At 44.0% G+C, this 27,533-nt stretch overlaps 1 protein-coding gene across 8 annotated transcripts; it reads right to left on the bottom strand.

Moving 5' to 3' along the window:
- Window positions 1-334: 334 nt before the first annotated feature.
- Window positions 335-23,497, bottom strand: HNRNPC (heterogeneous nuclear ribonucleoprotein C). 8 transcript variants are annotated; one of them, XM_058181044.1, is made up of 9 exons: window positions 23,325-23,495; window positions 17,531-17,556; window positions 11,993-12,264; window positions 5,823-5,898; window positions 5,189-5,236; window positions 2,213-2,373; window positions 1,852-1,953; window positions 583-740; window positions 335-486 (listed from the first exon to the last, which is right to left on the bottom strand). In XM_058181044.1, the coding sequence occupies exons 3-9, from the start codon at window positions 12,231-12,233 to the stop codon at window positions 403-405; spliced, it is 870 nt and encodes a 289-aa protein (XP_058037027.1). In that variant the 5' UTR covers window positions 12,234-12,264; window positions 17,531-17,556; window positions 23,325-23,495; the 3' UTR covers window positions 335-402. The 8 variants fall into 8 exon arrangements, with proteins under 8 accessions (XP_058037027.1, XP_058037026.1, XP_058037025.1 ...); XM_058181043.1 differs by having other exon boundaries at window positions 5,784-5,898; window positions 23,325-23,494; XM_058181042.1 differs by having other exon boundaries at window positions 335-740; window positions 23,325-23,497.
- Between the last annotated feature and the right edge of the window lie 4,036 nt (window positions 23,498-27,533).

Below are 27,533 nucleotides of genomic sequence, written 5' to 3'. Positions count from 1 at the left end.
AACGTCCTCCTCCCCCTTCAGCCGAAAACGCCGTTCGCACCAACGCACATCAAACCAGCCATCTAAAAACAATACGTCTTTTTTTTATTGTTAAGTCAATAAAGAGGTATCAAAATTAAGAGGGAAAAAAAATTACAAGGGATGGAACTGAACTAGGAGGAGCGGATGAAGGGAAAAGGAGGTGGAGCGACGACGACGGACGACGACGAAGGGCGGATGCCAACAGAAGACACAAACATTGTAAAACACACAGGGCTGCGAGAGGGAGAAGAGGGCAGTGAGGAAGCAGCCAGCAAATGGGGGGGGGGGGGGAAGAGGGGAACGGGTGTGTGTGAGAGGGGCTCAATCAGAAGAACGCCGTGTGGGCCAAGGAGCAGAAAGGGAGAGAGGTATGTTAAGCTCTTAGGAGTCATCTTCGCCATTGGCACTGTCTCTGTCGTCTTCTCCTTCTTCCGGTTCCTTATCGTCGCCCTTGATGGACTCCAACTGGGAGAGAGAAGGGGACAGGCAGAAGAGCCGAGTTAGCAAACGGGGAGAGCCGCCATCCTCACTCGAGGCTCTCTGCCTTCTCCAGCTTCGTACCTGGTCGTCTCCCCGGTCTTCGTTGTCGTCGTCGTCCAGCAGGTCCCCTTCCTCGGCCGAGTCATCTGCCCCGGCCTCGGACTCCATCTTCACATTGCTCTCTTCTTTCTTGGTCGAGCTGCTGCTTTGCTCTTCTTCCGACTTGTCGTTCTTCAGTTCTGGGAAGGGAGGAGAGGACGGGCAGAGAATCAGAACGCTGGACGGTTTTGGGGTTTGCTATCGTTTGCCTAGCAGTGAAAACTCCCAAGCGAGGGGGGTGGGATACCTTTAACAGTTACGAAAGATGATCCAACCTTTTTTTTTTTTCCCCTCTCAACCATCCCACAAACCGGCCCACTAGTTAGCAATATTTTTGGGAGATAGCAGCTTCTGAAGTTCGTATCCTGCTTTTCCTCCATGCATGGAAGATTCTATTGCTGCAGCTTAGAGAGGGAGCTCTCGCCTCACAATCAGGAAGCTGTGAGTTTGTTCCTAGGTAGAGGCAGATATTTCTCTCTGGGCAAAATGAGAATACATCTGCTGGGGGGAAAAAACTCCGCCCTAGCAACAAGAAGGGCATCCGGCCAGTAAATCCTCAGCTCCATTCAGCTGCCCAGACTCCACCCCGCAAGAGATTATAGGGTCATTAAAAGAGGGAAGATCCTAGTGAGCATGTGCAATGGGTAAGTTATTTTGGGGGACTGGAAGAGGTTAGCAGGAAGGACTCTAAGGGTTACAGCTTAAAAAGCTACACTGTAAATAGAGAAGCCCACTCTATACCTACAAAATGTCCAGGGGTGGTATTCACTTACTTGCCCTACTGGTTTGCAAATGTGAGCACGTGCGTGCTTACTTCGCTTGCTCATGCTCCGTCCACGCAAGTGCCCAGCCTTGCGCTCATGCGCTTTGCTGGCGCGTGCATTTTCCATGCACGTGCCCAGCCTCAAAAACGTGACTAAATAGGATGGCATAGAGCCAGGGCGGGTGGACGGGCGCACCCGCGATTTCTGCTACCGGTTCAGGAGAACCGGTACGAGCCGGCACTGAATACCACCTCTGAAGATGTCCCAAATTCTATCTATGGCCAAGAAAACTGGCCATTCCCGACATAAGCTTTGTCCACATTCAAACATGAATCTTATGGCCCTCGATTTCTTTCTCCCTCTCCCCCGAAAACTGAACCCTAAACAGATGTTTCAAGCCACTGCATGCATCCCCACGCAGATCTCCAGGCAGTTTATCTCTCCCTTCCCTCCCCTCCCTTTCCCCGTCTCCCCTCCCACTATTTACTTTGATCCTTCTCTATCTTCTCAAGGCTTTCCAGCAGAGAATCCACTTTCTGCTTAATCTGGGTCAGTTCCTTCTTAATGGCTTGCAAGTCATCTCCTTTCACTGCAACACAGAAGGGAAGCTCAATTAACTGGCAGTTTAAGCACTGGAGTGTATTAAATAAGCATTAAAAAATACCCAAGGAAACGCATAAAAGGGAGATTTTAAAAAAAAAATCCCTCCTCCTTCTTCCAAAGAGGCATTGCAGCCAGGTTGAAACAGGGAGGAGGGCACAGACTTTGGAATAACCCAATTTAAATAATACACAAAATCTCTCCCCAACCCCCCACCCCATTTGCTATAGACCCGTTCCGACACCTACATTTCCCAGATTTGGAGGACGATCCCCGCTGCCCGCTCTTCGAGTTGAATCCGCTCTTCCCTCTGCGAGAGGTATTGCCAGAAACCCGCTGGCGTTTGGAAGGGACCACGGCCCTGGCAATGGGGGGAGGAGGGGGCACTCGTGCTTGGTAGCTGTACATCCTTAGGAGAATCCGAAAAGGAAAGGGGAAAAAAAATATACACCTTAGCTTCAAAACCGCTTTGCAAATCCACCGCCCTGCAAATCTCTTCTGAGGTTTCTCAAAATACCTTTCTTCTAATTAGATAAGCTAATTGAGGGCATCATGTACTCTCTTTTGAAACAGCTCGGCTCTTTTCTGCAACCCCCACACCTCAGAAATGTATCCCTCGGCTAAAGAAGACGGCTCAGAATTATTTTAGAATCAGATTAGAACCGGAAGGGACCTTGGAGGTCTTCTAAACCAGCCCCCTGCTCAAGGAGGAGACCCTATGCCGTTTCAGACAGGTAGCAGCCCAGTCATTTTTTAAAAAAACCTCCAGTGAAGGCATTCTTATGTTTTAAACTCTGCTCTGCTACCTCTTCCCTCTCCCCCAAAACATTTTTTTTTTTAATTTAAATTTTTATACCGCCCTTCTCCCGAAGGACTTTGTACAGCCAAAGATAAAAACAGCAAGTATACAAAGTTAAAATATCAATTTAAAATACCTATTCAATAGTGGCCGAATTAAAACCGTCAGATTGACCTAACCTAAAATACCCCATATAAAATTACAAAGGATTAAAAATTAAAAATTAAAAAAATCAATCCAGTCCCGCTTGAATAAATAAGTGAGTTTTTAATTCCCGGCGAAAGGTCCGAAGGTCAGATATTTGGCGCAAGCCGGGGGGAAGGTCGTTCCAGAGAGTAGGTGCTCCAACAGAGAAGGCCCTTCCCCTGGGGGCCGCCAGCTGGCATTGCTTGGTGGACGGCACCCTGAGGAGACCCTCTCTGTGAGAGCGTACGGGTTGATGGGAGGCATAAGGTAACAGCAGGCGGTCCCGTAAGTACCCGGACCCTAAGCCATGGAGCGCTTTGAAGGTGGTAACCAAAACCTTGAAGCGCACCTGAAAGACCACAGGTAGCCAGTGCAGACTGCGCAGGAGCGGAGTTACCCGGGAGCAACGAGGAGCTCCCTCGATCACCCATGCAGCTGCATTCTGGACTAACTGGAGTCTCCGAGTGCACTTCAGGGGTAGCCCCATGTAGAGAGCATTGCAATAATCCAGGCGGGAAGTGACGAGAGCATGAGTGACCGTGCATAGGGCATCCCGGTCCAGAACGGGACGCAACTGGCGGACCAGGCGAACCTGGTAAAAGGCTCTCCTGGAGACGGCCGCCAAATGATCTTCAAACGACAGCCGTCCATCCAGGAGAACGCCCAAGTTGCGTACCCTCTCTGTTGGGGCCAGTGACTCGCCCCCAACAGACAGCTGCAGTTGCAGCTGACTGTACCGGGGTGCCGGCATCCACAGCCACTCCGTCTTGGAGGGATTGAGTCTGAGTCTGTTTCTCCCCATCCAGACCTGTACGGCCTCCAGGCAACGAGACAGCAGTTCAACAGCTTCGTTGACCAAAATCTTCTCTTAAATCTTGTTAGTACAGTCACCAGCTACCCATTTTCTTCTTAACTTTGGAGGACAAGGGATTCCCATTAATCTAAACATTTGGGAGGTAAGGGGCATGCATGGATTACCCCCTACGAAGTCACAGCACGACTTTTTTTTTCTTAACGAAGTAAAAGGGGATGAGAGCGTTAAGCTCACATTCCATGAATTAAATGGAATGGATACGCTTAGGTTCCAACAGTTTCCCTCGTGTCGTTTTATAAATTTGAATCGGATTCACTGGATCTGGAGTTTGAGCCCAAGTCTTTGGGAGCCTGCATGCAGACCCGTAGGGATCTTAGTTCTGTACTTCTGTTCTACAGCAACACTTTACTGGAGGAGTGTGAGTGTGTGCGTGTGTTTTAAACTTCTCTGACTCAAACCCATCACACCCCGGAGAATTGTTTATAACATTACAAAATGGAAGTGTGCCAATTGAGTCCACCTACTGACTCAGAATTATCTATTCTAACAAATCTCTCTAGAGCAGGGTTATCAAACCTTCAATTTCATTGAAGACCACATCAGGGTTAACCACCCTGTTAAGGACCAGACTTAACCACCCCGTGGGCCGCATCTGGCCCATGGGCCTCAAGTTATGTATACCTCTGCTCTAGATGTTCAAGCCTAGCTGAAGATGCCAGCATTACCCCCATGCAGAGAATGAATTTCACCACGACGTTATATCCTGCCTCAGAGCTGGGGTTCTTTCTCAGCCTCTTTCCTTTGGTTGAATCTGCAGGAAATTCAGCACTGCAGGCATCTTACTACGGGAGCATTCCATGAACCAAGCACCTATCTCTTTGATGAAGCACTGCCTCCATCTTCTTCCTCTCCCCTTCTGCAGCTTTGCCAGTGGGCTACAACACTGCCTCACCTCTGGCTCTTGCTCAATGAGTGAACATTACACTTCTGAGAGTGAGCTATACAGTACAAACGACCTCTAGAAATAGAGAGGACATTGTGCTGCTCTCTAGTAGAACTGTTGAAAAGAGGGTATGACTGCCAGCCCGAAGAGCAATACTTTTTTTGGCAAAGAGCTGCCGTCTAGCCTTCGAGTTGTGTGCCCTGAAGGCATTAATACAAGAGCTATTTTGTGGAGCTAAGCGAAGATAAAAATCTAATTAAGTTTTAATTAAAACTGGATACAAGTATTTCTATTATATATTCATGTATTTGATAAGCATCTCTTTCTCTCTCAAACACACATACAATTTAGCCTGTGTAATTGGGCGACAAGATTTTTCTTTTCTAGGGCTTGTGATCTGGGTTCAGAGCTGTTTTTTCCCCACCAGAATTAAACAAACACACACACACAAAACGGAGTGGAGCAATTTGACACCACATTACCTGTCGTAATAGTCACGCTGGAAGTCATAATCAAGGTCAAATGAAGACCTGAAAGACAAAGCACGGAAACACACGGTCAGGTCTCGGGGAGATTGGGGACCCCAGCCCCCCACTTCTAAAGGGCTGGGGGGATCACAAGACAATCCTTTAAACTATTAGCACCAGGAGTTCTGCTCACAGCCCAATTTAGCAAAAAAGTGAAATGGTTTAGTTACAATGCAAAGGTGAAAGCAAGCAGGGTCCCACCCAATTCCGTCGCCCCGCATTGCCGCTTCCCTCCCCTCCCCTTTGGTTTAAAAAAGCCATCTGCCGCTTGGCACTGTAATTCCCGTTTCACCACCCCCCAAAAACATCAAAGCCACACTGCGGTTTCTGACATGTCAGATGGATTGCTCCGAGTGAGCGCACAGACACACGCACACCCACCCACAAACACAATCGGATATATGCCTCTTGCACCCAAGCTGGACAATACGGCAAGACAGAGAGGCATTGCTCATTCCAGAGCCCATTCCAAAAAAAATTAAATTAGGAAATTAAAAAGGAGAGAGAGAGAGAGAGAAGTTAAAAATAATGTAAACGTAAGGATCCCGACCTGACTAGAGGGGACGGAGAAGGTGGTGCGGCTACTGACCCGTACATCTCTGTGGCCGATCTCTTCACCCCAGCTTTACCACGGTTCAACTTCGGCTCCGCAGCCAGATTAATATCTGAACGAGACACAGAAGCTCCGTTTGAAACCTAGGATCTCCACAGGCTCTTGGAGAAAAAAAATTACAATTCTGCTGCCATACGGGTAATGCGGCTTTTCTCACCCGGTGGAGAACAAACTTTCTCCCAAGTCCCTAGCTAATTGCCAAGGTGTTTAAAACCACGTCCGCCAAATGTGGAAAATGCAATCAGATACCGGGGCTTGTACTACCATATACGGCGGACTTGCCCAAAGGCAAAAAAAAATTTGGGGACGAAAATACGTCCATGGTTAGAGGAAATGATAAAGCAACATTAGAGATTTAAAGCCAGAAATATTCTTGTTAGGTATTTTGCCAAAAAAATTAATAATAATAATAAAAAGGTATGCATGTTTAATATGGCATGTTTTGACAGCAGCGAGAATTGTATTTGCACAACATTGGAAAAATGAGGAAACTCCTTCAGATGAAAATATAATCAAAAAAATATATATTAAGATTGTGCGGAAATGGATAGATTCACACTAAGGATAAAGGATAAAGACGACACAGGGTATTTTTTAACTTGGGATTTCTTTTATCAATGGTTAAATCATAAAGGTAGAAATTAGAAGTTGGAAGGATAATATTATATACAAGTAAAGAATATTATTATTACTATTATTATGTATATGTAAAATGAGCCAGACAATATGCTGTCTATTAAATACTTATATATGTTAAAGCAGGGGGTCTCCAACCTTGGCAACTTTAAGACTTGTGGACTTCAACTCCCAGAATCCCTCAGCCAGCTTTGCTTTGCTGGCTGAGGGATTCTGGGAGTTGAAGTCCACAAGTCTTAAAGTTGCCAAGGTTGGAGACCCCTGTGTTAAAGGAAAATGTATACATTTATAAAAAAAAAAGTAGAAGTCCCTAGCGAATTGCTGAGGAATCTGGGAGATTAGGATTACAACATTTTGGAGAACACCAGAAAGAAGACTGGCCAAAAAATATTGTTATCTACCAGCTGTCTTTACTTATAATATCTGGAAAAGGAAAGCGTTACAGACGTTCGGGGGTTCAATTTATGGTCGTCCCATTCACACGGCCTGTCAAGGCATGCAGGTCTTGTAAGCCCCACCAACCCCCCTTGCTTCCTACCTGGGTTCTCCAGACAGGTGAAGCCAAGAGCAGGCAACACACAGCCTTGGTCAATAGAGAGAGACACTCAAATCCCTTTCAGCCAAGCACTGAGGCGCAACCAGTTCTTTGGAATACACAGAAAACATTCACACACACACACATACCTGGGGGAATTCCAAGTTAATAGCAAAACTTAGTGTTAGTTACACTGTGCATTTGTTCTTTCTTGCGTCCACTTACGTGCTTGTTAACTAGGCCGCCAGGCACTAACTTAGAAGGATGGAAACTCTGAATTCAAAGCAGTGGCCGGCCTTCAAGGCTCCTTTTATCTCCCACAGGCCCTACTTCCTTGATTCACAAGGCTGGCAGCTACTCTTGCCTTAATTTGCCCATCTAGTCGCTGTTGATAGGATCTGAGGCAAGTTTCCAATGTGCTCAGGCCTCAACTTCCTTTGTCTGGTGACATATTTTCCTTTTGTTTCCTTAGCTCCCCGAAGGGATCCTTCAAGACAGCATTCCTGTTTGGTTGTGTGGTGTTTTTTTTTTGTTTTGTCTTTCCTGTTTCATCTTTAGCTATGGCAGCTTCGGACTAGTCTCACTTCTAGGGTGGATAAAAATTGATGATTTTTTTTAAAAAAATAAAAAACATCAGATGTTTTTTTTATTTTTATCAAATTTATTTTAATAAAATGCTTTTGGAGTAAAAAATCTATTTAAAAGTAGTTTTCTATTTTAAGATACATTAATGATTTAGTTTCTCCATCATGAAATGGAGCTTAGTTATGTAGCGTATGAGGCTCTATATTGCGACTGTCGGTGAGTCGACAGCAGGGCAGAAGAGGAGCTGCAACGGGGCAAAGACAGTTGCTCTTTAAAAAAAATAAATCGTGATTTAAATCGATGGATTTAAATCAAATCCACCCTGCAAAATGTCCACCCATTTCTAAGGGTCTCTGCTCCACTTTCAAAAAGTGCTGTTGGGGACGTTTAGGTTTAGCCCAAATCTGCCTCCTATTTGTACTGTTCTCGTGCCGAGAATAAACTGTGCTCTCATTTTCTGCCTGACCACTTTTCAAATATTGGAAGTTACACTTCGTACACCGTGCTTCAATCCCAGCTGTTTTTAAAACATTTGCCTTGATGTTAAGTGGCCATTATGTGAATATTCTTCTTAAATTGTGGCGCCTTGAACTGAAGGCAAAACTCCAAATATACTTTGCCTTGCACTGAAGAGGGCAGAATTGTATTGCTCATGATCTGGATCAGGGGTCGGCAACTTTAAACACACAAAGAGCCATTTAGACCCGTTTCCCACATAAAACACCGGGAGCCACAAAGGTCCTAATCAGAAGCGCCCCCCACCCCTCCCCCTGTACAATTCTGGAGCTGACCGGAGGTCTGGTTTCCCCATAGAGTCTCCTCCTAGTGCGGCGTCCTTTTTCCTCTACCTGTCCTAACCGAAAGCCATTATCAATTGTGGAGTCAATCAGAAAACCCGCCCTTTGCCATAGTCTCATCCTGGTGCGCCGTGCTTTTCCCCCTCCAACCGGAAGGTTCTCTCAAAATTGGGGCGCCAATCTCGGCGACAGGGAGCAGCAACAGAGAAATGAAAGAGCCACATGCGGCTCCAGAGCCATGAGTTGCTGACCTCTGATCTGGACAGTAATCTTCTCCCAAGGCAACCTATTTATGTTAATTTTTAAGCCACCACATTACGGTCTCATATACTATCCAATAGATGCCTAGAACGTTTTTTCCATATATACAATGAACCGCGGCTTTTCCCAAATCTACATGCGATTTTGATTTCAGGGTTTCAATGCATATATTCCAAGCATGTCCCTTTCTGAATGTTATCGCATTACTCTCCGCCTTGTATTATCAGTAAATTAGATAAAGCATTGCTTTATATGAAGGCAGAACAAGAAGCAACGAATGGAAAATAAACAAGGAGAGCTCCAACCTAAAACTAAGGAGAAATTTCCTGACAGTTACAACTATCAGTCAGTGGAACCGCTAGCCTCCAGAAGTTGTGGGCGCTCCAGTGAGCAGGGGGTTGGACTAGAGGACCTCCAAATTCCCTTCCAACTCTGCTATTCTTTTATCGAAAACATTTATAAAATCGTAAGAACTGGGAAAACCTCGGAGGCCAGATTCTAATGCAAATTGAAGTAGCAATAGTACTTAAGACTTCACAGTGCTTTACAGCCCTCTATCAAGCGGTTTAGAGTCATCGTATTGCCCACAAACCATCTGGGGTCCCCATTTTATCGTCCTTGGGAGGATGGAAGGCCGGAAGGCCGAGTCAACCTTGAGCTGGTCAACAATCGAACTCCTGGCAGCGAGCAGTGAGTTAGCCTGCAATACTGCCTTCTAAAAAGCACTGCGCTACCATGGCTCATCTAAGTCAGGGCTGGCTGTGTCACACGCTGGCCACGCCCACACCCGATTTAGCCAAGGGGAAAAGTTACGATACATCACGTGACGCCGCGAGTTTGACACCCCTGATCTAAGTAGTCTGGCATAGGATGACCCAGCCTTTTTTTCTTTCTTTTTTTGACATCCAATAAAGGAGAGCGCCTAGCATCTTCCTGGGTAAACACGGCAGCGTGCCTGCAAACATCTCGTTACATGTTGTTACAACTTTCCATGCAATAATGGAAAGCAGAAACCAATACAGGAAGCCCTCCGACTTACAACAGTTCATTTAGAGACCGTTCAACAGCTGCCACGGCACCGGGGAAAAAAAGAGTGACTTATGATGCGTTTGTTCACACTTAGGACCCTTGCAGCATCCCCCCTCCGGGTCACATGATCAAAATTCAGGCACTTGGTCACCGATTTGTGATGCTTGCGGTGTCTCGGGGGTCATGCGATGGCGACCTTCTGACAAGCAACTGAGGAAGCGGGTTCCTTTAACAGCCACGGTGCTAATTTAAGGGGTGTAGCGCTTCACTGAACAATCTAACTGTTAAAAACAGCTGGCAAGAAAGGAGGGTCGTAAAATGGCAGGGAGGGGGAACTAGCTGAACAAACAGTCTCGCTTAAGGTTTTCTTCCTTGGGTCGCTAGGTCGTGGACTAATTGTACTTTCCTGCAAGCTGTGGCACACCATCATAAAAAGCCAGGGCAGGCTGGGGCTAAAAGAGCTGCCTGTTTAGCAGCAGGAGGATCCAAACTGTGTAGCATGTTCATCGAACACAATTATTTCAGAGGCTCAAGTTACCTAGAAAACGCCCTCCCTTCTTCGCTTTTGTTGTTGAAGAAAACCTACTTTCACCTTTCATAAACAACCGGCTAAGCGGGAGGCGAGAGAATAAGCTAAAAAAAATCTTCCTAGAGAGGTGGGATATTGAGTGGGGAAATTATCAGCAATTTTGTCTTCTGCTGGTAAGGGGGTTGGGGGGGGGGGAAATGTTGCCTTCGGAAAAGCACGTCTGAATTAGAGCAGGTATTTTTGCATCTGACATTAATAGGCAGGTCCCAACGAGAAGGGGGAAGGGAGCTTTTCTTGAAAGGGGAAACCTTGAGATTCTTCTTGGCTTCCAATTTTTTTTTTAATTATTATTATTAACATGTCAAGCAGGACACTCCCGAGCTACTCATTCTTGTGACATTTATTTTCAGAGCCGTAAATCGGCAGGAGGGGAATGAATCTGCGGTCTCTGGTTGGTGATGAGGTTTTAGTAATTTGGGTTCAGACAAAGTCCACCAATCTTAAGCTTGTCTCAGTGAAGCCAACGAGCTTATATATCCTTAAAAAAAAAAAAGACATACATGTGTGTGCTTTTCTCTAGTCTGGTTCCAGGAAAGGTGTAAATATCAAATAGGATATTGCACGTTCTTTAAATTTACCCTCCTGTTCTCAGGTTGCAGAAAGTTCTTAGATCGAGGCAAAGACAGGCCAAGAATATTTCCATTTGGATAAGAGTTCTACATCATAAAAATCTGCTTTCTGTGACTGCTTGTCAGCCCGATCAAGTAGATCAGATCAGGAATCTACTCTGTAGGAACGTTGAAATACTTCCCTCCCCAATATATTTTATTTAATTAGTTTAGTTTAATTATCGTCATTGCACCTCACGCAATGAAATTAAATGCCATCTTCATTGTATATAAGAAAACTATAAAAATAAAACACACATCCTTCACATTCTATACAATTGAACTGAAAATCCCTGATACTGCATTATTATATTATACAGTAGAATTCAATAATTACTGCTCTGGGATAGAAGCTGTTTTTCAGCCTATTTGTCCTTGTTCTTATTGTCCTGTACCGTCTGCCAGATGGTAATAGTTCAAAAAAAAAAAGTGCTCAGGATGAGATGGATCTTTAAGAATGCTTTTAACTTTCTTAAGGCAGCAGGAGCTATAAAACTCTTCCAAGGAGGGCAACCAATGATCCTCTGGGCAATGACATTGACCCTCTGGAGCGCTGTCCTATCTACCGCTGTGCAATTGGCAAACCATAGAGGTGCAGTAAGTTAAAATACTCTCTACGGTGCAGTGGAAGAAGGTAACCAACAGTGTTTCATTCAGTTGTTGTTTCCTGAGAAGTCTCAGGTGATATAATCTCTTTCTGGGCCCTTTTGACCAGTGCTGCAATTTGAGCGCCCCAGGGCGGGTCCTCTTTTTAGGATAACACACAAAACTGGCCACTTGCTCCACTTGGTCTCCATTGATAACCAAGGGTTGGATGTCTGATCTATTCCTTCTGTAGTCCACTATTAACTGCTTCCATTTTCCTTTCACTCTTCGTTTTCTATTCCTACAATACCAGAAATCTAACACAGACACACACACACACAAAGGCTGAAACATGTATCTTGCTTGCACAAGGAACTGCTGGGGCTATATTAGCAGACCCCAGGTTGAACAAGGCAAAAAGAGAAACAAGCTGAAGTTGTTCTCTGCCCGAAGAACCGCACCGGCAATTTCATTGGGATGATGAAGACCTGAAGGGCCAACCCTGGAAGTCGTCTACTTACCAAGGACCTGGCCTGCTATCATCCTGCCATCCTCTCCCGCTACTGCAGAGCGGGCGTTGCGCTCGTTCACATACTGCACAAACGCAAAGCCCTTGTGCACGGAGCAACCCACAATCTTGCCGTACTTGGAAAAGATGGCTTCCACGTCGGATTTCTTGACCACGAGGGTATTGAGGTTTCCAATGAAGACGCGGGAATTGAGGGAACGGGGATCTGTCTTGTTGGTGACGTTGCTGGCCATAGTTCACCCACGCAGCAGAAAAGCTAACCTGCTGCCAAGGCCAGGGAAAGGGAGAAAAAGATGGGTCAGCGAAAAGGAAAAGCAGTCAGATGTCATAGCTTTTTACACAATATATAACCAACTGCAAAGAAAAACACAAACGCACACATTTCGGGGGCATCATCTGCCAGGTAGCACTTTCTCAGAAAGAAAAGCTACCGGCGTGAGGCATGCTGGGAAATCACAGGTGCATCCTTCCTAGGGATAAGATACAGCATTTTGGCACACACACAAAAAAATGTCAACACTAGAAAAAAAAAACTTTCCTGAAAAACAAAAATTAAGGACAAAGAAAAGGGAGATATTTTTAACTAGTAGCCTACCATAGTCCACTATCTCGGGGGCGGGGGGGGGGGGCGGGGAAAGCTGTACGAGGATTGTATATATGAAAACAATTTTGTCTAATGGATGCAATGGCCTTCAGCAACTCAAGCTGCTTCCATATCCATTTTTTTCTCCCACTGTCAAACTGAACAATATCAATAGGACTCCTACCTTAGTTCTGTTCCAAGCAGCATTCTCAGGAAAACGCAATCTACCATTTCAATACGTGCTTTGGTCAGTACAAGCAGGGGCATAGATAAGACAAATGCGGGAAGCCCAGCGGACTTCAGTTCAGAGGCGATTAATAAAGGTACTCTCATTATCAACGGGCAATCTTCCCCGATTTCTTCTTTAAAATTGAAGATGAATAAATAAGTTTATAAATAAAGGGCGCCTAACATTTTCGGGATTCTGTATGTTCTAACCTGCATCTTCAATGTAAGGATATTCTTGCAGGATTTCTAAGAGTTAAGAGCGCAATCCAAATTAGGGAAGATTTACAGGAACTAATTTTGCCAAAGGGCTCTGTCTGCAGATTTAGGCTATGTGTTAGAAAGGCACCGCATTTTTATGTGGTGCTTTGTACATGGCCATGCGCACTGTTGTCTTTCTAGTAGCACTCTGAAAGCTTTTGACTTCTCATTACGTGCAGGAGCCGTGAAGGTCAGAAAAAGGGAACAGCGTCTTTTAAGGTGCTGCTGACAGACTGTGCAGAGAACCAAAGCACCTTCTTGTTTTGAATTCAAATACCTGTACGTCCCTTTTATGCATTAATGTATTTGATGTGATTTTAGGAAGGCACCTGAGCAAATGGATAGCTTTTATTACTGCTGGAACTTCACTCCTGTGCAAACTCTCACGGGAGGCCTATCTGGTTACAGTCTAATTTTGGTATGGGCCTGGAGTAGCATTTCCTTTATCCACGTACTGTGCGCATTTTCCCCTCAGGCTGCTTACAAGACAGGAATTGAGACAATAAAGATTGGCTTTGGTGGTTGGAAGACTCTCAAGCTTTTTCTTGCAACCAAGTTCCCAGGAGATTGCATGTTTTGTTTCTGCCCGTCCCAACTTTTCAGTCCCAGCTAATGAGCACACAGCTATCTAGCCAGATGTGAATGGACAGATGCACATTTAATGCAGGTGCTCACACATGAACTAAGAGCAAGAGCAGCAAGGACTAGTGGAAACAAGATTTTTTATTTTTATTTTATTTTGCATTTATATCCCGCCCTTCTCCGAAGACTCAGGGCGGCTTACACTATGTTAGCAATAGTCTTCATCCTATTTATATATTTATATACAAAGTCAACTTATTGCCCCCAACAATCTGGGTCCTCATTTTACCTACCTTATAAAGGATGGAAGGCTGAGTCAACCTTGGGCCTGGTGGGACTTGAACCTGCAGTAATTGCAAGCAGCTGTGTTAATAACAGACTGTCTTACCAGTCTGAGCCACAGAGGCCCTTTTAAAAAAGTAGGAATGACTTTCATTGCCAGTACTGAACTTGAACCCTGTGGCTAGTCCATCTGACTAAGGTTCTTCTCTCTTTGCTGCCTGATACTGACTTATCCCTAAACACTGAACCACAGCTTTGATGTTACTTATATGTAGACAGGATTAAATAAATCCACTTAAGGCGTCTCTTCTCCACTCCTTCTTGTGCTTCAAAGAAACTAAATTCTCATTCCTCTAATGAAGAGCAAAGCAAAAAGCTTTGTTTGAAATAGGCTGTTTGCTTCACTGCTCCTCACTTCTTCTGGTTTTTTTTTTGATTGGATTTGGATATATATATATATATATTTTATGATTGGACGCACAAATTCCTTGTGTGTCCAATCACACTTGGCCAATAAATTCTATTAAATCCTACCTTATTTCTGTTCAGTTTCTGCAGTGGCACTAGTGGGATGTTATTTTCATTTCTGCCTGAATTCTAAGGCAGGTAGGAAAGGGAAAGCCACCGCTTCTTTGAAAAGCAGGCCTCGCTGCAATTTTAACCAAATCGAGCCTGGCAAAAATCTGTAAGATGTTAAAATCCTAGCCAGCCTCAAGGGGTGGGAATGGTTTCTTTACTGGAAAGTCTTTTCAAAATATTGATTTGTGGGGTCTACATCCTCTTGCTTTTTCTCTAGGATTTCTCTAGGTACCGTGTTTTCATGAAAATAAGACCCTGTCTTACATTTTTTTTGAACCCTCAAATAAGCCCTCAGCCTTATTTTCGTGATTTTATTATTTTGGGGCGGGTGGAGCAAGATGGGGCGCCTCTTGCCGCCTTACCTAATGTCCAGCTCTGCGGTTAAATGTTTTCAGGGAGGGCTTATTTTCGGGGCAGGCTTATTTTAGCGCACGTGCTCAAAAGCCCGATTGGGCTTATTATCAGGGGATGGTCTTATTTTCGGGGAAACAGGGTAGTAGTTCCATCTTCACTGTAGTTTTGCTGAAAATTGTAAAGTAGATCAGACTTGGGGAGAGTGACTACTTCATAGATGCCCAGCGGCTGATGTGGATTCTCTATACCCAAGAGACAAGAAATTCTGCTCAAGGAGCCAAACATTTTGAATGGGGGAAAAAAAAACACAGGTTATTTCTGTCCCCATACGTGACAATGCCAAACATGCCTATTTGTTAATACATTCAGTCAGAATCAGCCTTCCTGTAGTTTAAAATCCTTTCATTTAAATATTACATTCTAGGCTGATACAGGCCTTCTGTTTAACTTTCCATGTCTTAAATCTTGTCAAAAACTCAACAATCCCATTTCCTGCAGCCTCTCTTCACAAAATAAGAGAGCAAATGAGCTTGGCTCATTTAAGCAAAATTGTTAAGTTGCTGGTCATTGTAACTCCCATTGGTCCAAGGAAGTAATAATCCTTCAACTATTATAAAACCGAACCCATGAAAACCGTAGAAGAAGCTAAACGTTTTGCAGAGGTATCACACAATTTGTTCACAGGTACCCGTTGTGCTAAAGCCTCTACCACTGATCAATGATGATGATGGAGAAAGATATAGGCCAATTTAGAAATAATCTACCTCCTCTTCTTCCCATATTGTTCTATTGCAGGGTTTTCCAACCTTGGCAACGTTACGACTTGTGGACTTCAACTCCAAGAATTCACTAGCCAGCATGGCTGGCTGAGGAATTCTGGACGTTGTTTTCATGTTGCTAAGTTTGGAGTCCCCTGTATTACATTATAGATTTCCCGCATTCTGAAACTTTTAGAGTAGCAAGTCTATCACGTTTCCCACAGTATTTTGGTTAACGTTGCATTTGTTGTTTATTATACAACTTTCCAAACTGAGTGCCTGAATTGTCTCTATATTTCTTTCCCTTTGTTTAGCCTTTATGTATATTACAGCAGACAAGAACTGCATTTTGTGATATTTGCAAAGCATTTAGAAAACCCACAGGGACTGCAGTTGCATTATTTCATAACGATGTACTCTGAAATTCCAAGAATTTTTTTTTATTACATGTGTCCTACCCAATTCTGAATTTGAAAGACTTAAAAAAAACAACTGGGAGATCGTTTAACCCAGTATTGGAGTCCATTGCAGCTCCACTAGTTTTCAATATATTTTGCCATTTCCCCAAGATCAATTATCTCTGTTAGCAGCTGGATCTACACATTACAGGTAGTCCTTGACTTACGACCACAATTGAGCCCGTTCCTTTTTGTTGCTAAGCAAGGTAGTTGTTGAGTCCTGCCCCCTTTTCTGACCTTTGTGCCACAGTTGTTAAACGAACCACTGCAGCTGTTAAGTGAGTCGTGCGGTCCTGATGTGAATCTGGTATCCCACCCACCCCCCAATTGACTTTGCTTATCGGAAGCTGGTTGCGCAGGTCGCAAATGGGGAAAATCACCTGACCCCTAGGACACTGCAACCGTTACAAATACGTGCCAGTCGCCAAGAGCTTGAATTTCGATCGTGTGACCACTGACATGCTGCAATGGTTGTTAAATGTGAGAAACGGTCGTAAGCCACTTCCCCCTCCCCTAGTGTCGTTGTAACTTTGAACAGCCACTAAACCAATACGTGTAAGTCCAAGTCTACCTGTACGCAGTTCCATAACGCTTCTGAAAAGGCCATTTTATTTGTGATGCCAGGGTTCGAACTCCGATATGCTATACAGGTGCGTACACTTTTAAGCAAGACCTTTAAGGGGGGATGGCCTGGAATTAAACCAATGCAGCCCCTTACCATCAGCCAAGATGGGTATGCCCCTGCTCCATGCAAGGCTCCGCTGGTAGCTGCCTCTGTAACTCCAGACTGGGCATCCATGACGGCGCTTGTAAGGGGGGTGGGGGGTGGGACGGTGCAGAGGAAAAGACCAGGATGGGAACTGAGAGGGCATGAAGGGGCGGAGTGGGGCCTCTGACCGGGGAAGAGGCTGTCACTGCTAGAGAGTGTGACCAGCCCCAGAGACAACAGTGCAGCAACAATTGAAAAATCGTATAGAAATAAAATATTTAAAAATGAAAAATAAAAAATAAAAAAAAAAGCGTAGGAACTTCCTGAGTTGTTCAAGTAAGTTCTGGAGAGGTTATCACGTTCTGTTCTTGGCAGCCAGGCGATCAGTGAGGGAGGGGAAAAAAAAAGAGTTACATGTGATCAATCCACTTTTCTTTCTTTTTTTTAAAAAAAAATCGTGTTTTAAAAACCTGGTTTGTGTAATGTGTTTTTTTCCCCCCCAAGGGGTTATATAAAAGCCCAGAGTCAGTTAGGATCATTCAGAAAAACTCCATTTTCATCTGGTTTAAAAATCAGCAGTCATTTTTTTTTAAATCATCACCATCAGCAACACATCATCATAGTCACAGTCACCACCATTATTGCAGCAATAATATCAATAAAGTAACTAGCAACAACGATAAAAAGGAAATCAGTGGAAAGGCAGGAAAAAAAATGGAAAAAAATTGGAATAACTTACTGTAGCTGACGATCAAAAAAATCTCGCTGTAAAAAAACAAAAATAAAAATAGCCCAGATTAGAAAAACGGGAGGTGTAAAAAGGTCAAAGTCAATAACGATTTTTTTTTCTTTTTTCTGTCCTTTTTCTCCCCCCCTTTCAAGCTCTCATTCCAGCCACGGTTACGGCAAAACCTGGTAGAGGAGAGAGCATTCCTGGCAGAAAATAATCCAAGCCCTTCTGAATACCATTTCATTCTAAAAATGACCTAAGAAAGGCCAGCTCATAGGAGGCTAAAAGGTTCTTCCTCTAACCCAGCTGCTGCAGGGAAAAAAAAAAGGTGATTTTTTCCCCCAAAATTACATTTTTCAATCCAGCTTTTTTTTTTTTTTTTGCTTGACTGCAAGGCAACACTGGGCCGAAAAGGCACCATTTTATTAAAACAACTTGTACTGAGACAGTGGGGGAGGGTGTGCGTGTAGTGGGGTGGGTAGGGGGTTTAAAAAAAAATAAAAATAAAAACAAGCTGAGCTCCAGTGAAGGAAGGGTTGGGGGTTTTCTCCTTGCTGCCCTGTGAAAGGAGAAGGGACAGGATGAGTCAAGGGTACCCCAGAAACTTTGCCCACATCTCCCAGTTTTCCCCACCCCACCCCAGAGAACACCAGCTTCCGGTCCCATGTGGCTACTCCAATCTCACAGCAGTCACTCAGGCGTGACTAAGGTACCACCTTGATCTTGCCATGTCTGTTTGTTGCCAACGAGTCGTGCTGGACGACTTCAAAGTCACCTACAAGCTTGTGATAGGTAGCTCATACAGATCGCTAAAGCAAAGAGGAGGAAAACTGAGCACGTGAACATGCCATACATACACACACACACACACACACACACACACACACACACACACACACACACACACACACACACAGAAAAGGATCAAGGGAAAAGAGGCAAGATCTATACAAAAAGTGCACACGTTGGTCTTCTACTAGGTTTTCGTTATAGTGGTAAAAGTCCTGGCAATAGAAATTTTTAGAATTCTGATTTCACCCATATCCCCATTTATTTATCTTTCCGCTCACCAACACTCAAATGCCAGGTAACTGGGACAAAGAAGTCACCCACCTATTTTCACATTCTATCATACTTGAGTTACGAACATGGAGCCTGCCAATTACGTTCGTAACCGGAGGAGTCGTTGAAGTGAATCACGTAAAAACTGCCTGCTTTCACCCATGCGTTCGCTAATTGACTGCACAAGTCATTAAATGCACATGAGATATTTCAGGGTGGAAGAGGCTATGGGGTCCTAGTGATGGACAGGCCATCTGCTTAAGACCAGCCAAGGTCTCCCCCTGGCCCACTGAGATACCTCATGCTCCCCACAACTGTTTGCCCACCCCCCCATCCTGCCACGCCGGGCCACTTACCTTGCGAAGATCTAGCAAGCTGTCTCCTCTCCAGCCTCTCTGCTGCGCAAGATCACGGCGCCCGGAATCTTCCAGTCGCCACGCAAAAGGTTTGCAAGCCAATGGGATGCTTTGGAGGATGCGCGATTTCACTCCCTCAAAGTCTCCCGACGGCTTGCAAAAGGTTTTGCGCGGAGACTAGAAGCTGGGGTGGGGGGAGGGGTGGGTTAGTGATCTCTCGTTCTGAAGTCCCGTGAGATCACACAACCTCCCATCCCAGAAGCTTCCAGTCTCGGCGCAAAACGTTTGCAAGCCGATCAGGTGCTGGAAGCGAAATCGTCCCGCTCTCAAAGAAACCACGGCAAAGGGACAGATCTCCCGCAAGGCGAGTCTGATGTGGCAGGATGGGAGAGGGGAAGTAATTGTGGACACCTGGGGAGGGGGGGAGGAAAGGCAGCTGAGGTGCCTCTGCAGTCGTTCATTTAACAATGAACGACTGCCATGCTGCTGCAACATTGGTCATTTTCGGACTGTGTTGTAACACTTGGGGAGGGGGTGGTTTATCAAATAACTTCAAATGGTCACTAAGTGAACTGTTGTAACTCGGGGATTATACCTGTATTCATTTCACTTTTCCTGGACATCTCCTCGGTGCTCTTTTCACTGGGGGTGGGGCGGGGTGGGGGAGAAACAGCCTGCCTTTCAAATGATCAGCCTGATCCCAAATGGAGTAAGGTGCAAGCTTTAAGAAGCCATTTTGGAATTTATCAGAGAAAAACAGAGTAATGTGTAAGTAAACCTCAGTCTCTATTCAGACGATCAGAAAAAGCTTTTCCAGATCAGCTTACACAAGCTGTTCAGCAATTCAAGCTGCGTATCGCCATGGAAGCTTTCCTGATTGTTGGGACTGGTAAGTTTTGGTAACAGAAAGCTAGGCAAGTTTAAAAATTGCAAGAGTGTTATAGATAGTCCTTGATTTACAAGTTTGTTCCAAGTTACATTGTTGAAAAAAGTGACTTAGAACTAATTTTCCTATATACAACCGTTTCAGCATCCCCAAGATCATGTGATCAAAATTTAGACTCTTGGCAAATGGTTCATATTTATGACGGTCAGTGTCCTGGGGTCACGTAATCCCAGCTTGAGACCTTCTGACAAGAAAAATCAATGAGGAAGCCAGATTACTTAACAACCATGTCTAACTTAACTGCAATGATTCACTTAACAAATGTGGCAAGAAAAGTCGTAAAATGGGGCAAAACTCACTTAACAAATGTCTCGCTTAGTTAACATTAAATTTTTGGCTTGACTTTGGTTGTACCTGTATTGGTGGATGGTCAAAGACCAGATATTTCACTTAGGATTGCCTACTTGTTGATTTAAATCCTGGGCTAGAGCAAATCCTTGCCGTTATAACTCATTCACTACAGTACAATAATAATATTGGAAAAATTCATCATTTCCGTGTGTGTGTGTGTGTGTGTGTGTGTAATGTGTAACTTATGACTGGTGAATCTGTGCCTTTTTCATGCTGAGGATTACATACGGTGCTATGATGAGATTCATGAATTATGAACTATAAAGTGGTCCTCACGACCACAGATGACTCCTTTGCTAAGCAAGACAGTTAAGTGAATTTTGCCTCATTTTACGGTTTTTCTTGCGGCGGTTAAGTGAATCACTACAATTGTCAAGTTAACTTCAACCCAGTTTAAATGCGTTGACTCCGCTTTTGTCAGAAGTTCACAAACGGGGATCACATGATGGACACGGCATCCATCCTGAATACATGCTAGTTGTCAAGTGTCCGAATTTTGATCGTGACCATGAAAATGCTGCAAGGGTCATGTGAAAAATGATTGTAAGACATTTTCAGTGCTGTTGCAACTTCAAATGGCTTTAAGTCGAGGATTATCTGCCCTGTGTACCCAGAGTGTTCTTAGGTTATTTGCATTACAGTTCCACCTCCTACATTACAACTTCTAATAACTGGGTTGGTAGCAAGGTAACCTCGGGCTCTATTAACACATGCAGAATTCTTGCATCTGGCCAACCTACAACCGCATTTTTAAAAGTGCCATGACTGGCATGGCTTTCTTGCCAACACTGTCTTGTTATGAAATAAGAACAACAACAAAAAAGGCATCCTGGCTTTCAACATGAGACGAACCTATCAGCCTTACGATACAAACTGCTTTTCAAAGTTTCATTTTTCATACCAGGGACTGCAAGCAAAGCGGAGACTTCCTTCTAAATCTGAAGCTGGTGCGAGCTCGTGCAAGTTTGAAACATTAAGCACAAGTTTAACAAAGAAATGCATTAGGAGTTAATGCATTTAAAAGCCAAGTTAATTCAGAAACTTGCCTTTGCACTAAAAATATAAAGCAGGCCCTTCTGAAGTTTGTGTCGCTTACAGAAATCAGCACAAATAAAACTACCTCACCTTTAAAAAAAAAAATACCAAGAAGTATTTTTGTGTCAGTCTTTTGTGGGAGCAAATTCATACTGAATGCAACTGCATTTGTTTATACTTAAGGAATACATTTCTATTACAAAAAATGCTATCTACTTGTTTCAAAACGAACATGCATCCCGGAAGTGCCAAATCCTTTAAATGTCTATTGTAGTAATACATGAAATAGTACCTATGTTTATTGCTCCAACGTAAATGTACATCAGATAGCTGCCCAACATATAGTGTGCCAATTCCTGATGCTTTTAGGCATTTTACCCTCCACAATTCAACCTCCCTAATATTTAAATGTGTTTTTTTTTAAATCTGCCAAGAATCACAATCTGATTGTGGTAAGTGTGCAATAGTGTGCCAATTCCTGATGCTTCTAGGCATTTTACCATCCACAATTCAACCTCCCTAGTATGAAATGTTTTTTAAAAAACCTGCCAAAATTCACAATGATTGTGGTAAGTGTGCGATAGTGTGCAAATTCTGATGCTTCTAGGCATTTTACCATCCACAATTCAACCTCCCTAGTATGAAGTGTGTTTTTTAAAAAACCTGCCAAAATTCACAATGATTGTGGTATGTGTGCGATAGTGTGCAAATTCTGATGCTTTTAGGCATTTTACCATCTACAATTCAACCTTCCTAGTATTTAAGTGTGTGTTGTTGTTTTTTAAATCTGCCAGAAATCACAATCTGATTGTGGTAAGTGTGCAAAGTCCTGATGCTCTTAGACCTTTTTACCATCCGCAATTCAGCCTCGCTAGGAGAAAAAAAATATCACAATCTGATTGTGTTAAGCGTGCAAAGTCCTGATGCTCTTAGACCTTTTTACCATCCGCGATTCAGCCTCGCTAGCTTACGAAGAGTACTTGTTTTTTAAAAAAAAAAAATCTGCAAAAAAATAAATCACAATCTGATCGTGGTAAGCGCGCAATACGGTGTGCAAATTCTAATGCTTTTAGGCATTTTTTTAACCATCCCCGGGGTTAAAATCTTCATATTGCGCCTTACAAAGAAATATCTAGGTATATGTATATGTATACATATACACACAATATGTATATGTATGTATACACACACACACACACACACAATAATATAACATAATATATATACACATAAATAAATAGGGCAACTGTTTACGGCTGGCTACCTTCCTTCCAAGGTATGTATTTTGCTTTTTTTCAAAAAAAAAAATCAGTTTTACAGCCCTGGGATCTCCTAGTGGTCTCCCATCCACTGCCTGGATTTGTCAATGCTTAACTTTCCGGGTTAAAATGCGGGTTCGCTGCACGCCCCGCCCCCTTTGCTGAGGGCATTTGGCATCTTGTCTTCCTGGACTGCCAATCCGGATTAGACGAATGAGATCCGACCCCAAACGGCCCCATAAAGGTCAGGCAGGCCCCATCCAAGCACGCGTTTCCCTCGCCTTAAACCGGCAGCCATACCTGGGAACGGGGGACCTGCGCGCGCATCCTCACACGTTTTTTTATACATTCAGGCGGCTACTCGGCACACAATTATCACTTCCCACACGTTTGAGCATTTCTTACCACCCCATCCACGCGTAACGTACCGCAAACACACACACAGACGGACGGACACACGTTTTCCTCTCTTTCGCAGAACGGGAGAACCACCATTAAAGCAAGTCTTCCTTCCACCCCCACCCCCTTTATGCCGAGCATAATGGTCTCTCCCAACTAAGCCATCGGCTTGGATGACACCAATACATTGAACGGAGGGATGGGGGGGGGAGAAAGGAGGTGCGAGTCCAGAAAGACCGCCGCGGAGACCAAAAACTGAGGGGGCGTGTGGGCGAAACCATTATGCGAACTCCCCTCCCCCTCTCACACAAACACACAAGCGGGAGGGGGGGAAAAAAAGAAGAACCGTCGCCACTCTTTTCCCTCAGGCGTTTTTCTTCAGGCAACGAACTCACCGGGAGGCCCCAGATCCAGCGCGCCGCCGCTTTGCTTAATCTAAATGTCTAATTTTGTGTAACCGTACACCGCTTCGCCCTCTCTTTTTCACAGCTACGCTCGCCTCATTCGAGCTCCGAACGCCTCACAAAATGGCGCCCCAGCTGCCCTCTGCGCCGCGCAGCCGGGTCTGGGAGAGCTCCGCCCACTCTTTTTTTCACGACTCGTCCGCTCTCTGAGGTAAGAGTCTTCCTACCCCGGGCGCGCTCATTGGATACCGATCAAGCGCCAAGCCAATCAAGAGCACGGGGAGGAGGGGCTGGGAGGGGACGACGACGAAGCAAGCTGGTTCGATAACTCCGAGGAGAGAGCAGAGGAAAGAGTCGAGGCTGCAAGACAGGATAGGCTATATGTGCTGTCACTCAGCATGGCGTGGGCTATTGTTCGCAGTGAGATTAGACCACGGGACTATCACATCAACTGTTTCCCTTAGCTGCAGTCTTTTCCCTCGTCGGCCGTTCATTTTGGTCCCACCTATACCCAAGGCTAGCTCTGTCTATGGCTAGAACTTCCTTCAATCATTTTAACTACATTGCCATAGGCTGCTATCGAACTACCAATAATATCAAAGGGGTCTCCACATTAAAAGAGGGCATGGGCTGACGTAGCTTTGGGCGACTGACGTAAACGAATTCTCCAAGCCCATTGGTCGAAGCTCCGCGCTGCGTCGCTCCTGGCATCCAATTGACGTCTATTAAAAAAAAAAAAAACGCGGGCTGCGGAGTCCCCGCCTTTTGCTAATCAATGCTCACGCCCGCATTTTAATTGGCTGGTTTGGAAAAAATAACACTTTTCTTGTTATTTCTCCCTCAGGCCTCTCTCCCTGCTATTGTACAACCAGTCCTCGATTTACCACCACAACTGAGCCCAAAATTTATGTTACTAAGTGAAACATGAGTGCATTTTTCTGGCCCCATTTTACAGTTGTTAACAGTTGTTAAGTTAGTCACATGGTTATTACCTGAATCCTGCAACTGTCACAAATATGAGTCAATTGCCAAGCGGCTGAATTTTGATCACGTGAACTATAAGGATGCTGCAATGATTGTAAGGGTATAAAACAGCGGTCTCCGACCTTGGCAACTTTAAGCCTGGCGGACTTCAACTCCCAGAATTCCCCAGCCAGCAAAGCTGGCTGGGGAATTCTGGGAGTTGAAGTCCGCCAGGCTTAAAGTTGCCAAGGTTGGAGACCACTGGTATAAGTCACTTTTTTCAATGCCGTTATCTCTTTGAATGGCAATGATGGGCTGTTTGCTAAAACAAAGCAATGTCATGCACACGCTTGAAAGTAAATCAGGAAGCCTGTAACTCGGGGGGGGGGTGTTTTTACAAGAGCAAAGACTGCTTATTCACAAGAAATATGCATTTGCAAAACTTATCACAATTCTGTGTAGTCAGAAAGCTGATAAAAGTAACAAAGAGTTAGGCAACTTGCGGACCTCATCTAAAAGTCAGGGCTAGAGATGGCCTGCAGCAAATAAAAAGTGTATTAGATAACTCCTGGGGCAGATAAGTCCTGGGGCATTCATTAGACAAGACTCTAGAAAGAGGGCCGTGATAGCTCAGGCTGGTAAGAAGCCTGTTATTAGAACACAGCAGCCTGCAATTACTGCAGGTTCAAGCCCGGCCCAAGGTTGACTCAGCCTTCCATCCTTTATAAGGTAGGTAAAATAAGGACCCAGATTGTTGGGGGGGCAATAAGTTGACTTTGTAAATATACAAATAGAATGAGACTATTGTATTATTATTATTATTATTATTATTATTATTATTATTATTATTATTAATTCGATTTTTATACCGCCCTTCTCCCGAAGGACTCAGGGCGGTGTACAGCCAAAAGTAAAAACAAACAATACAATATACAATTTAAAATACAAATTAAAAAACTTATTTTATAATTGGCCTAAGAAACTTTAAAATATATAAAACTAAAACCCCATTAAAATTAATATTAAAAAATTTAAAATCAATAAAATTTAAAATCGATAAAATTTAAGCCAGCCCCGCGCGAATGAAAAGATGTGTCTTCAGTTCGCGGCGGAAGGTCCGAAGGTCAGGTATTTGGCGTAAACCCGGGGGAAGCTCGTTCCAGAGTGTGGGAGCCCCCACAGAGAAGGACCTTCCCCTGGGGGCCGCCAGCCGACATTGCTTGGCGGACGGCACCCTGAGAAGTCCCTCTGTGAGAGCGTACGGGTCGGTGGGAGGCATGCGGTAACAGCAGGCGGTCCCGTAAGTACCCAGGCCCTAAGCCATGGAGCGCTTTGAAGGTAGTAACCAAAACCTTAAAGTGCACTCGAAAGGCCACAGGTAGCCAGTGCAGTCTGCGCAGGAGCGGTGTTACATGGGAGCTACGCGTAGCTCCCTCTATCACCCGCGCAGCTGCATTCTGGACTAACTGAAGCCTCCGAGTGCACCTCAAGGAGAGCCCCATGTAGAGAGCATTACAATAATCCAATTATACACTGTAAGCCGCCCTGAGTCTTCGGAGAAGGGCGGGATATAAATGTAAAAAAAAAAAGAGTGCAGAGAAGAGTAACAAAGATGATTAGGGGACTGGAGATTAAAACATATGAAGAACGGTTGCAGGAACTGGGTATGTCTAGTTTAATGAAAAGAAGGACTAAGGGAGACATAGAATAGAATAGAATAGAATTTTTATTGGCCAAGTGTGATTGGACACACAAGGAATTTGTCTTGGTGTATATGCTCTCAGTGTGCATAAAAGAAAAGATACGTTCATCAAGGTACAACATTTACAACACAATTGATGGTCAATATATCAATATAAATCATAAGGATTGCCAGCAACAAAGTTACAGTCATACAGTCATGAGTGGAAGGAGATTGATGATGGGAACGATGAGAAGATTAATAGTAGTGCAGATTTAGTCAATAGTTTGACAGTGTTGAGGGAATTATTTGTTTAGCAGAGTGATGGCCTTTGGGGGAAAACTGTTCTTGTGTCTAGTTGTTCTGGTGTGCAGTGCTCTATAGCGTCGTTTTGAGGGTAGGAGTTGAAACAGTTTATGTCCAGGATGTGAGGGATCTGTAAATATATATAAATATATGTAAATATATTTAAATATATATATAAATATAAATATATGTAAATATATATACATGGTAGCAGTATTCCAATATCTCAGGGGCTGCCACAAAGAAGAGGGAGTCGGGCTATTCTCCAAAGCACCTGAAGGTAGAACAAGAAGCAATGGGTGGAAACTAATCAAGGAGAGAAGCAACTTAGAACTAAGGAGAAATTTCCTTAGAACAATCAATAAGTGGAACAACTTGCCTGCAGAAGTTGTGAATGCTCCAACACTGGAAATTTTTAAGAAAATGTTGGATAGCCATTTGTCTGAAATGGTGTAGGGTTTCCTACCTGGGCAGGGGGTTGGACTAGAAGACCTCCAAGGTCCCTTCCAACTCTGTTATTATGTTATGTTATGTTAAGGCTTAGGAATAGGGACAGCTAGAGACCAAAAGAACAAATTGTAGGAATTATTACTAAAATGTTTACTAGATGCTATTTCTTATTATCCCGCCTTGTCCCTCCTTTCTTCTTTAGTGAAAATGTATAAAGCTTTCTTAATCCTTTGTTCTTGGTTCTTGGCATTTTGTCCTGGAGCCCTTTTCCTTGGAGCACTCCAATAAAAAGCAATAAAAAAAACCTTCACCTCGTGTCAGGCATCCTTCGTTGGCCTCGGCACCAGGCTCAGACCCGAATTGGGGACAACAGTCACTAAATGAACTGTTGTAAATTGAGGACTATCTGTACTGCAGGAGACAAAATACGCCATTTATATTGCGTAAATGACCAGGTGTAGTAGAGCAGACGAGCTACTTGCCCTGAAAAATTGCACTGATCTCTGCTTAAAAAACAACAACCCATATTTTTATTTATTTTATTTGTTAAATTTGTTTGCTGCCTATCTCACTCTGGGGTTATTCTAGGTGGTTTGCAACAATAAAAAGGAAGAAATGAAAAGAGTGTAAACAAAACCGATGGAAGAACATCATAGCAAATAGTTACACAAACAGGAAGTTGAACAGCGTGTTAAATGTGGTAGGCAGGCATTCAGCAAGCTAAGCATAATTTTCAATTTTCACTATACCTGAAGAGAAAAGTTTTTGATCAGGGTGTGCTACCAGCTCTAACATATGCT

The sequence above is a fragment of the Ahaetulla prasina genome, chromosome 4 (assembly GCF_028640845.1).
Source record: "Ahaetulla prasina isolate Xishuangbanna chromosome 4, ASM2864084v1, whole genome shotgun sequence".
NCBI classification, from domain to species: Eukaryota; Metazoa; Chordata; class Lepidosauria; order Squamata; family Colubridae; genus Ahaetulla; species Ahaetulla prasina.
This window is presented reverse-complemented; position numbering and strand designations above follow the sequence as displayed.